Source organism: Anser brachyrhynchus, assembly GCF_964034855.1.
Source record: "Anser brachyrhynchus genome assembly, chromosome: 2".
Classification (NCBI taxonomy): domain Eukaryota; kingdom Metazoa; phylum Chordata; class Aves; order Anseriformes; family Anatidae; genus Anser; species Anser brachyrhynchus.
Window position 1 is genome coordinate 138,408,090 of NC_137695.1, and position 12,063 is coordinate 138,420,152.

Below are 12,063 nucleotides of genomic sequence, written 5' to 3' on the forward strand. Positions count from 1 at the left end.
CCTCCCCCAGCCCCTGGGACCGGTTGTCGCAGAGTATGCTAAACCCATGAGACTGCCCTGCTGTAAGCAGCTAGCTACACCTCAGGTATTGATCCATTTTGTTCCCCCATGACGACCGTGATAGATCCAGTCACCACACGAGAAAAAGGAAGCACCATTACCTACCCTACCACTTAAATTTCAAACAATCTTCCACAGAACAAGCCCAGGGATCATTGCTAGCCCAAACTGCTCTGTAACACCAGCTCTGGCACTCAGCACCCTCTTCCCCAGCCTCCAGAGTGGCAGGTAGTGCTGAGCACCACCAGTCTCAGCTGAAGCATGTTGCCACTGCTAGCTCCATCCATGTGGGTCCTCATCCTGTCATCAGCTCATCTCTTTCCAATGCTAACAAACCCACCAAGAAAACTCTGCTCTTGCACTCTGAGCATAAAAATCAAGCAATTATTTCTCACCTTACACTGCCCAGAAGCCAAATCCCTCCTCCCACCAACAGGTCACCTTGAATCAGCAGACAAGGGGGAGGACATTGCGCTGAAGTGGAGTGTATGGCTCCCAACAGGACCTCCTGGGGCGTACTGGCTGTTACCTGTGATTGTGTCTTGGGAATTACCCGAAATGGTGCTCGGTCTCATAGTCGATAGCTGTGGTCTTGTTAAATATAGAGACCAGGAATGGGAAGCGTGTAGATTGTAACAGCTTCATATACTCTGCTTAAAGGAACTGAAGGAACTTGACCTGTTTACAATCATTTTTACTATTATAACTAATCTGTACTGAAGTCTCCTCAAGCCCACATCATCAACATTTTTAGAATTGTGATGTTTTCCATGTTTCTAAGCATTACCAGAAGGCACCAGAACAAAATACCACATTGTCTGCCTCAACAGTTTTTCTGGGACATATAGCAATACAGGGACCAATGAACCAGGAGGGTCTTCTAGGCACTTTGAAGGAAAAGCAGAAATGCTTTGAACCTGATTTTACAGAGATTAAATATTAACAACCCAGTGCTCGCTACACTACTGTTTAGGGAAGCCTAAGAGCTACATCCATAATTGATGTCTTCTGTAGTGACTCAAAGCACACATAAACAAAAAAGAAAAAAAGCAAGCTAGGACAGTGATTCTTGCTCAGACATGAGTATGCTACTGCAAAGCCTCAGAAGGTGACTCAAAGTTGTCTCATGTGGGAACTACAGGCTATTTCTGCAGAACTCCTCTGATGCCAGTGGAGTGCCACATGGGGATGGTTTATCACCCACACAGAACATTTTGTACCACTGGGGCTTTGTATTTCTCAGCAGACCACACTTCAGGGCTACTTTTAGAAAGACTGTTGGACTGCATTACACTGCTGTACTGTCTCTATATATATTTATACTGGAAACTCTGCAACTTCTGCTGTGCTTTTTTATACATCGGCAGTCAACCTGTGCTAGAAATTTTACAAACAAATACGAAGAGCTAGCTCCCTGTCCAAACAGCATGTTTACAGCAGGGTTTGCTTGAACTTCCAGCAGCATATCAGGCTAATCAGGCTGGTATCTTAGGGTCTCTTGTGGAGCCTTTCACTCCTCCCTTTTCTTTTGACACAAGAAGCTCAAACCAGATGAATCCAGGAAGCAGAAGGAATAAATCAAGCTTGATTTGTTGTTGAGACAACAAGACTTGCTGTATAGTTGCTCCATTTTCCCCTGTAATCCATGATGTAGAATTGCACGTTGGCTAAGGCAGGCAAAAGGGAGAGGAGGAGAAAGAAAGTCCAGGGGTTACCCATCACCTCCTTATAATTTCTCCTAAGAAGAATACAGAACAGTCTTCCTAGGCATTCAACTGTGTTCTTCCTGAAACAAAGTCAAAATGTCCTCAGATAGGGAAAAGCTCTTTTTCAGCTACCTGTTAGCTTTAAGAAAATGTGAACACCAGACAGCACAGAAATTTCTGGTGTAATGGGGGTGGATGAAGAGTTGTCTCCCTCCACCATCTCTACACAAAAGCATGAAGCAGCAGTCCAAAGTCGGTGCCTAAAATGACAGGCTGTTTTGGTACCTACAGGTGGAAGTGGATGGTAGAAGGGTATATTCAGTAGGAAAAAGATAGGGTCCTCCAGCAAGCAGCAACTGAGCCTCCTGTTCTGAAACACCTCCTAAAAGAGTCCCTCTCCTTCTGCTAATTCCATGGATTTTCTGAAGCTCCTGCTGAGGCTGAAGATAATCTTACTGAGCACCCCAAAACTTCCGGGCATTGCCTGATTTGAAAGTGCGTGCCATGATCTGGGGAGCATGATCATTAATTTCTTTCATTGAGCTGGATCGCCAACTTTCGGGAGCTTTGAAAATACACAAAAATAGAGCAAGAGGATCAACTTTTTTTTTGTGTTAGCGTGTACTTTCTGCTTAATCAGTAGTCTCACGGATAGTTAAGATGCACTGAAAGCCTGCAGGCTGGCTAAAAGATTAAGATCCTTAATCTGTCGACTCAGTGGCTTTCTAACTCAGCTTCCTATGGAGAAAAACCTGTGTGCTAATAATCTAACCCACGTGAGGCACTGTATTGGGAAAAAAGTAACCGCTTCTGAAACTCCCATATTGCATCTTCCACATTCATCTGGAGGAACAAATTTTCAGCATTCCAGAGGGGAAGAGAGGGAGAAATTCCTCCTACTCATTCTTGTCTTGTTCCTGATGTTAATTAGATACATCAAAGAAGATTAATGGAATTTGAAGTTTGTATACGGATACTTTAATCAAAATGGTATTTTTGTGTTTGAATTCAAACTCAGGTTCAGATTAACCTGAGTGGCAGTGAAGCAGTCCATCTCTCCACATTTCAGCTCCATACAAAACTCCTTTTGGACAGCCTCAGCAACATGGGGATAAAACAGAGTGATATGATAGAATAAAGCAGGATCAAGAGGATACATAGCCTAATTTTCAAAAGCTGAATTTCATCAAATACCAGGAAAGCACTGTAACTAATATGTATATGCAGACAGTGTGGCATGAACACTTACATAGGAAATATAAGCAGTGCCAATGTTTAGGTTTTCCCTCAAGCCCACTAAAAAATAAAATCTTTATTTCTCATCAGTCCTGCACAACTGTGACTTTCCCCTGGCTCCAAAGACATCTTTTGATTTGTCAGATTTTCAGCTTGGGAACTGGGATGATGACTCAAAGATTTGCTCTCTCTCCTGTGATAACCACACAGGGAACAACGCATGTATCTTCAGCAGCAGTTTTTCTGGCACTAATTTATAATACTGCAAAAAGCCCAAGAACCCCAGTTCTTCTTATTTAAGGAGGAGTGTGAACCAAATACTCACCACATATACCAAGAAAGGCCAGCTTACTAAATTATTCTGTACTCGTCTTGCTGTGAGCTCTTGGGGTACATTTGGAGCGAATGTCACCAACAGGTATGTCCCTGCTACTGCCAGTGTTCCTCCTTTAAAGAAAAAGGAACATTATTTTGGTACTACACATAATCATGGTCATCGCTCTCCATATCACTTGGAAATAGCTTCCAGAAGAAAACTGAAGTCCATTTAATCAGATCTGGGCTTAGGTATTTGGACTGCCTGGCATTTGTGGTCCTATCTATTATAATTTTTAATAAAGACCCAACATATCTAGTATAGGTTTTATTAAAGATCCAAAGGATTCTGGAAATATGAAAAAAGCTTTCAGTAAAGCCTCATGGATTAGGGTTCCAATGCAGTAACACATTTTCCAATATGCTCAATTCTAATACCAAGTGCATGACAAAAGAGAATCTATCCTTTGTATTTCTCACGGGCACAAAGCTGGTCACATAAACTTCTCCTAAAATGAAAAGACAAGTTGCTTACTGAGGCAGACAGCTAGATCATTAACCAACACAAATATTCACTGCTTTCCTGAAGTCACTGTGGTCACAGAGGTCTGCACCAGCTACAGACCTGCCCTGGAAACATTAAGTGCAACAGATATGTTCCAGTCCAATGCTTATGTGAAGCTGTCACGAAGCCAACATTTTGGCCACTCCCTGATGCATTTGCAGACCTATGAACTGATTTATAAAAAGCTGATTTGCAAAAAAACTATTCAGCCATTGGGTTGCTGGGGCCCCTTTTCAAGGTCAAACTTACATTATTGTGCTTTTAATAAAAATCTGGAAGTTCTGCTTTGTGGACAGCCAGCTGACAAACACAGATGTTCATTGAGGTATCTAGATAGAAGTGAGCTGATCCTGAGCTCATAAGCTGTATTGGATTAAGGAAGATATTAGATAATCAATTTTTTTTCAACTAATCTTTAAAATTCTTGGCAAACCTATAAATTGGTATGGAATACAATGCTCAGGCATACAAAACAAAGCACATCCGGAGGACTTTGCTGGCACTGCTATTGCACACAGTTTCTTTGGAAAAGCAGAACTGTTCTATATTTATGTGCTTGCAAAAACATCACCATATTTCCCATCATACAGCTCATTCCTATGGAATGTAGCAACATTGTTAAATCCTTCTTGCAAAGTCTAACTCACAGAAATAAAATAAATCAGTGCTGAACGCTACTTAAAGAAACACACAATGTATAAGGCCATAAGGGAAACATGATCAGGTTGGGGGGGGGAAGTATTTTGAATGTAGCAGCTGAGTTGGCAAACCTGGATCCCAAACCTAAATAAATATTATAGAGTATCCTTGGAACAATACTGAACAAATCTCTCCAAAACATTCATGAGAACAGCTGGGATGTCCTTGTTATAGTATGGACAAACAAGCCTAGATGTTAGGAACCCCACAGCAATACCAGGTGCCCCACGACCACATCAGGTGCACTGTCCCTGTCGAGACGGCTTGGTGTAAATCCCAGACCCTGAAATCTGCTTGTCTCTCACTATTACGAGCAGGGCAGTTTTGATATGCAAAAAAACCTTCGACACGCACAAAAAGTTGACATGCTTTTGCAATGAAGACCATGTTTCCCAACAAAACTCTTGACAACATGATTATTTGCTCTTTGAAGTGATAAAATTAATACCAAAAGGGAAGTTGTCACTTTTAATTGGGCTTGAATTTTTGTGCAATGTCTATGCAGTAAGAAAAAAAATCTTATATTTGAATGAATAACTCAATAGTATCATCGTTTTTATTAGAATGGTGTCGTACTCATAAAGATAATACTAAATACAACCTCAGAGGCAAAAGCAGACAATGAAAATAAATTTGAGCAGAAGGACACATAAGGAATGAATTATGGTTATAAGAGCAGAGGATTTGGGAGTGCAGTCTTTTTCACTTGCATTGAAGATTCTCCCTCTTTTTGTCACCTCTTCCCAAATTTGTAAGTATCTGCCTCGAAACACTTGCTTGGTGAAGTGGGAGTGTGAAGGTGGGGGGCTGCGTGAGAGCTACAGCTTGCTAAGCATATGGCAACACACATGTCCATATTAGCAAACGCTTTACTTACCCAATATATCAGCAGCCCTCATGGTCTGCTTTAGGAATAAGACAGAAATAAATGCAGTACCTAGAAGAGAATTATAAAGACATTTTTTTAAAAAAAATATATGATAGAATATCAAGTGCTATAACAAAAAGCTGCCCTGGGCCAAGAATAAATATATCTCAAGGCTGTTGTTGTTGCACCATACCACGATATAACCAGACACGAGTCCATTCCAGCAACCAACCAACACTCAGTTTTTGTAAGATTTTAAACACATCCAGCAGGCACTTAGATGGTTGCAGGGATGCAATACCCTTCCCATCTCCCACACAGACACCGCATAAACTGCCCTCATTCAGTCATACTTGGAAGCGTGGGGAAACTTGGGCACTGAGCGGCCCTACTGCTCCACTCCCTATCTTACCATCAGTTTACTGCATGGACTTGCTTAAGACAATTTGCCCCACAGAGAGATAAATTTCTGCTTCTCTAGACTTCAGTGGATTAGAGGCTTGCAAGAGAAGTAGCAGCAGTACAACTGAGAGGAAGAAAGCCACTGCAAAAACTTAATATTTGTAATGAGCTAAGAGACTGGTCTTGATGTCTGCAAACAAGCAGGTGGGGGAGCTAGCATATATACCCTACAGAAGTGCTGCCCATGGTCTTCCAGAGTGACTTGTAATGAAGACGGGAAAAAATGGAAGTAAGCCCTGGAAATGACCTCTGGGGTCCAGGCAACCCTTTCCCTTGTCCAGGTCTCACATCTCCCCGGTGCCAGCTCCCAGCCCAGCCTCTTCTGGGTGGGCGGGTGAGCAGCAGCACAGTGATCACGACAGGGTTTCTGGTAAGCAGCTTGGTGTGGACACATGCTAGAGAAGGGGTTTGGACTTAAGACGGGTGAGACTGTCAGCCGCCTGTGAGAGGTGGCTCTATTCCATTAGGCAACATTCGAGCATCTACCTCTAAGGAGAGGCAACAGAGGCTGAAAAGCTCCTGTCCAGAAGAGATGAAGAAAGGCCTTTGGGGGAGGTGTGTCGGTAATATCAGATTCATTCAGAAACCTCTCAGAGAATGACTGCTCAGGAGGGACTCTGAAAGGGTACATTGAACCTAAATCATGGGAAGCTGTTACAGGAGCTCTGTTCCTGCCTACAGCATTAAATTATTGGTTTATTCTTGAAATAACAGATCTTTTCTTCACCATCTTCACTTCATTATCTCTATTGTTCTGATGCAAAAATTAATCTGTTGTTAGCTACTGGATGTACTCTAGATATATAAAAAAAGGTTCAGAACAAGTGGTAAACAGAACTGGAATTCAGCATCATGTTAGTTAAAAATCAGATAAAGCATAAGTCATAAATTTAAACAGCATGAAGAGTGATGGAGACCCATACAAATGAGTAAGAGCAGTACAAGAATCTCTAACTGAGAGCACCTCACTGAAAGTAAGCTACCTGACACGGTTTCCTTTATTCTGTGTTTCAGTGACAACTTTCCTGGAGAAAAGACACTGGTATCCAGGCAACACTGGCAATACCAGAGCTACCTAGGTTCAGAAAAGAAAGAGGATAAAAGCCAGGAAAGAAGTAGCAGCAACCCAAGTTAGTGCAGGAATTAATTATTGCTCTGTCTCCCTGCTGTCAGAGCTCTCCCGAACTACATCTCAGACCACCCCTGTAGGCAGCCACTGTAACAGCAAAGACCTGTTGCTTAATGACCTGAGTGATTTCTTTTTTTTTTCTTTTTTCTTTTTTTTTTTTGACTGCCCCATTGTCTGGGCTCTCAGTGCATTCAGCAGAGATCTAGTAAATGCAATTTAAAGTTCAGTTCCAGTACTGGCATCCAATTTGGGGTGAGATGAGTTATGCCCCGAATTCCACTGCCTGCTTCTCTGGAGATGGCAGCCTGGGGAGATCACAAGCTCTCAGGCTGGCAGTGGGCACAGGCAGGCACTGGAACACATCCAGATAATGAAACTTGTCACTCAGTCTGTCATCCGCTTTAATAATGCATTCAGATGCTGCAAGCTCTTTCTCCAGAGATAGCTGGTAATGCACAAGAGATCATGAGCTTAACAGAATATATGTATAATTAATGCACTTTACTATGTGTGGTATGTAGAGGAACCAAAAAAGAAGAGGAGGTTCTGAGGACATACATTAGGCCATCTGGGATGGGAGGAATTGGCAAAACCTGAAGTAGGAGGGGAGGTGCAACTGGGAGGGGAAGAGAGCAAAACCCAGGGCAGAGACTGAACAGAAAAGGCAACTGTCCCTGTGGGTAAGCCACCAAGACTTCATATGCATTCAAGTGAAGCAGAAAAGCAGAGTGGTATATCCAAGCGAAGAAGCAGAGAATGGTTACACAGAGTGGCTGAGATGCTGGAGGACATGCATGAGTTTGATCAGCATCTGGCAAGTTCTGGCTACTACTTTCAGGACTGAATTCCAAGCAAGCAACATTAGCACAGCCAAAATAGCACTTTGTTATTATACACTGTCTAACGCATTATTTAAATTTTATTTTTATTTTGTAGTTTTATGGGCTTTAAGCTCTGTGAGTCTGAATTTTAAACAACCTTTTATGTTCTCCAGTTGGCAGGGTGGGTTTGAGCCAGGTTAGATCAAACAAACCAAGGGCAGATTGTCCCAGCGCAGGCAGAGGCTTGTTAGAAACAACGGGATAGAAGAGAAGGGGTGTGAAAGGAACCTGTGAGCCCCAGGAGCCTGGGGAGAAATGTGCAGCCCTCACAGCTCTCTGCCCCTCTTCCTGAATTCCTCAGGGCTCCAGTTCACAGTCTCAGGTGCATTTCACTGCGTAAGACATTAGCTTCTCAAGCCAATATGTTGGTTGACAACCACATGGCCCCTGCTGTCTCCTCTGTGCCTGGTGGCCTCCAAGCTGCCCCTGCGGTGAGCAGGAGGTTGGGGCACCCTGAGGCCCCTTCCAGCCTGAGTTACCCCAGGACTGTCTGAACCCTTGGCAGAAGAGTGAGTGGGCAGCCAGAGGCCACAGCTAAGCCCACCAGATATACGGGTTAAAGCCTTTCCTACCACCTAGCCACCATTTTCCCTTTCCTATGCCAAGGTCCTCCTGTTCCCCCTCTGTCACAGGAGCTGTGGGCATCCTTCTCCCCTGACTTTATACTGATGCGGGAAGTAAATCACTGTACATTATGTTCAACCTTATGAATGAATAGACCAAGGACGTTGGGCAACTGCTGTGCTGAAATGTATTACTGTGTCTTTGCAACTCTTCAGTTGTTTGCCTGTTTTTCTTTAAAAAAAAAAAGCTATAGACAGTCATAGAGAACGAGATCCATGTCAGTGAGGAATAGCCTCTGATTTTTTTTAATTGGTCAGCAATTGAATTCAAAAATGCAGAAAGGCAAACAAACAAAAAAAATTGTGTCAGAGCATAAGCTGGCAACAGCTTGGCAACACAACAAGCAATTTATCATTGTTCTACACTCTCATTGTTTTTGAACGGCTGGTTTTAGCAATACTACACATGTACAACCCTAAGCCTAAAGTATCAGCCTGTAAGTCGTTGAAGCAAAGACTGCATCCTTGTTTGTCTGAGAACATTTGTATGCTTTCAGCTGAATCAGAATATTTTTAGCTTATTAACTAATTATTGAGGTAAAATTTTCAAAACCAGGCACAGTTTCTACTGCTGAAAGCAGTGGCAGCAAGCCTGCTAGACCAAGAGAAGGGCAGAAAAATCTGGGAGGTGTTCTGTTAAGGACTGAACATTACAGATTCAAGCCTGGGCAAATACATGGAGGACCATACAAATGAAAATACATCCTAATGAAGTCTTTGAGTTATTTTCTTGGTTCGATTGCATCATGTTTACATTAATATCCACAAAATGAGATGCAAATAGGTTGTTAAAAAATCTGTATCTTTATGGTTTGACGTTTCTGAAGGCTCATGAAGCTCTTCAATCTGGAAATATGGAATTAATATTTCAAATGAAAAATATAAAAAAAAATTATCATGATAAAAACTATTGGGTAGAAAATTGAAAAAAAAAATGGGTTTGTTCAGGAGCTTAATCATTATGTTGAAACAACCTTGCCTTTTCACATATCTGCATAAAATGGTCTGGTTTGTATTCATTGTCTATTACTACTGCACGTGAATTTCAATTGAAATTAAAAACAAAAAAAAAGGATAGGAAACATCCATTTTCTGCATGATATGCAATTAAATGCCTTAAGGGAGAGGTGTAATGGTGCTACACATAAATTAGTCAGATGCTGATTCTCCTAGGAGAGTGATAGTGTGAGATTATCTCCATATGCAGGTTTTCTCCAGCAGAAATATAAATAAAGAATAGCATGATATGTGGGTTCTGCCAGTAGCAGACACTGAAGGGTGAGAATCCAGCTCACAAAACAACTCCTCTGCATCCTAGACATGAAATCTGTGCTTAGGCTTTTTTTTCTTGTTTGTTTGTTTGCTTGTATTTAAGAAAGGAATAATATACAAGAATAGAAGTTAAAGACAGAAAATACATACTGATCCTTAGAGTGTATTTTTTGGATTTTCTCCAATCCAAAAAAGTGTTTACTACTTATTTTTCCACCCAAAACTATTTCACAAATATTTCATAATTATATACATATAGTATATATATAATATGAAATATTTATATAGTATTTCATTATTGAATTGTTTTCCTGGTATTGAGCCTATTTATGAAACTCACCTTTTTACCTTTGTTTTTATTATCAGGCCCTACCCTAACTAATTACTTTCATAACTGTCCATAACTTTAAATGCGAGTATATCCTTCAGTTTTTTCATTTCAAGTCTTAGATTAGCTTTATGTACTAGTTTAAATAGATTAGTACTGTCTTTATAAATACACAGACTACCTATGCTGCTTTTGTCTTGTCAATAGACACACAAAATGAATGTTAGCCTCTAATATTCACTCAGTTAAGCTTAACTGATTGGTAGTAAAGCTAAAATCACATCAATTTGTTAAAGGCTCTCAAAACCATCCATTTTGCAGAACTCTTTTGTACTCATTTCACTAACAATCTGGATAAAATACCAAAGGAGGAGCATGATTTGAAGATTTGTTTACTGTTTGCACTTGTCTCAGTTTGTGAAATAGGGAAAACATTTTACTTTGAGTCCAAGCATTTGCACTGTTTTATGCAATTTAAGGGTCTGCCTCCATCTTATGAAGCAGTTTAAGATCACCCAGCTGATTTTCACACTACAATTGCTGAGGAGTACTCAATCTGTGAGCATGCTGCTGCTGCTGGGGAAGATCACATCTTAAAATGTGACCTTAAAGTGTGCTTTATACAGATAGACCCTCAGTCCTCTCTCTAGCTTCTGAGCTGAAGAAATTCAGGACCGTCCTGGTAGAGAATCAGTAGGAGATGCTTTAATCCATCCAAGCCAGTGTAGCATGCCACACAGTCAGGAAGATCTGGAGAGAAGATGAGGCAGGTAGTACATTTGATCGCTGTATCATTGTTTACATTTAATCATTGAGTACATTTGATCAAAGCTTTGTGCCAGAGGAGGATTAACACAAATTTGGAGAAAACGAAAGAATATATATCTAGGGTTAAACAGAGCACTAGCTCTGCCCAAGACATATAGGAACAAGTTCGTCACAGCTAAATAACCGCTCAAGCCTATTCTTAGTTTATATGATAGATATTTTCTCCTATGAAGACGGTGAAGAAGGCTCCAGGTAGACCTTTAGGCCTTCCAGTGCCAAAGGGGGTCCTGCAGGAAAGCTGGGGAGGGACTCTTGGTCAGGGAGTGTAGTGATGGGACAAGGGGGAATGAGGGGAGATAATTAGATTAGATTAGATATTAGGAAGAAATACTTCACTGAGAGGGTGGTGAGGCACTGGCACAGGCTGCCCAGAGAAGCTGTGGATGCCCCATCCCTGGAGGTGCTCAAGGCCAGGCTGGATGGGGCTTTGGGCAACCTGGTCTGGTGGGAGGTGTCCCTGCCCATGGCAGGGGGCTGGAACTGGGTGGGCTTTAAGGTTCCTTCCAACCCAAACCATTCTGTGATTCTGTGATATTAATGGTGTACTAAATAAAAACAAAGATTTTACAGAATTTAGTCAGTTGGTGCATGACCTCCTGGTAGCTATTCTGCACACCGAACATGTAACATTTCCAACATGATTAAATATCACTACTGGAAAAAGTGGTGGACAGGACATTAAATGTTCTTCCCCATCCCCATTGTCAATATCCTAATAAAGAAACAAGCAAAATGTCAGAGGAATTTCTCAAGAGAGATACCATTAAGGCAAGCTTAATTCTGGAAACTGGATTACAGACCATACACACTGCAGAGAGAAGGAAGGACCATGGAAATCCTTTCGTTGTATCTTCTAGACAAGTACAAATAGAGCACTTTAAAGAATAGTCTGGTGAATGTTTCCCAGTCCTCATTAACAAGAGTTCGCAAAATCCCACGGTCTTGGACCGCAAAGGTGTTACATTACAGTGAGTGGGAGAAGTCCATTTCTATAAGAATATCTGAGAATCTTTTCCCTAAAGCACCATCAGGGATATCAGTTTTCAAAGTCTAAAGCAATATCTTTCCCCACAGCTACATAGAAGGAGCAT

The 12,063-nt window shown here is 41.5% G+C and overlaps 1 protein-coding gene across 3 annotated transcripts in view; it reads right to left on the reverse strand.

The window, feature by feature from the left end:
- The window catches only part of NIPAL2 (NIPA like domain containing 2), a 48,806-nt gene that overhangs the window by 14,394 nt on the left and 22,349 nt on the right, over nucleotides 1-12,063 (reverse strand). For all 3 annotated transcript variants that reach the window (XR_013947702.1, XM_080583145.1, XM_080583146.1), the window contains 2 exons: nucleotides 5,459-5,518; nucleotides 3,328-3,449 (listed from right to left, as the gene is read on the reverse strand). Coding sequence is in view for 2 of the 3 variants with exons in the window: in XM_080583145.1 (XP_080439271.1) it covers nucleotides 3,328-3,449; nucleotides 5,459-5,518 (182 nt within the window). In the remaining variant the exon portion in view is untranslated. The remainder of the gene's footprint in view (nucleotides 1-3,327; nucleotides 3,450-5,458; nucleotides 5,519-12,063) is intronic.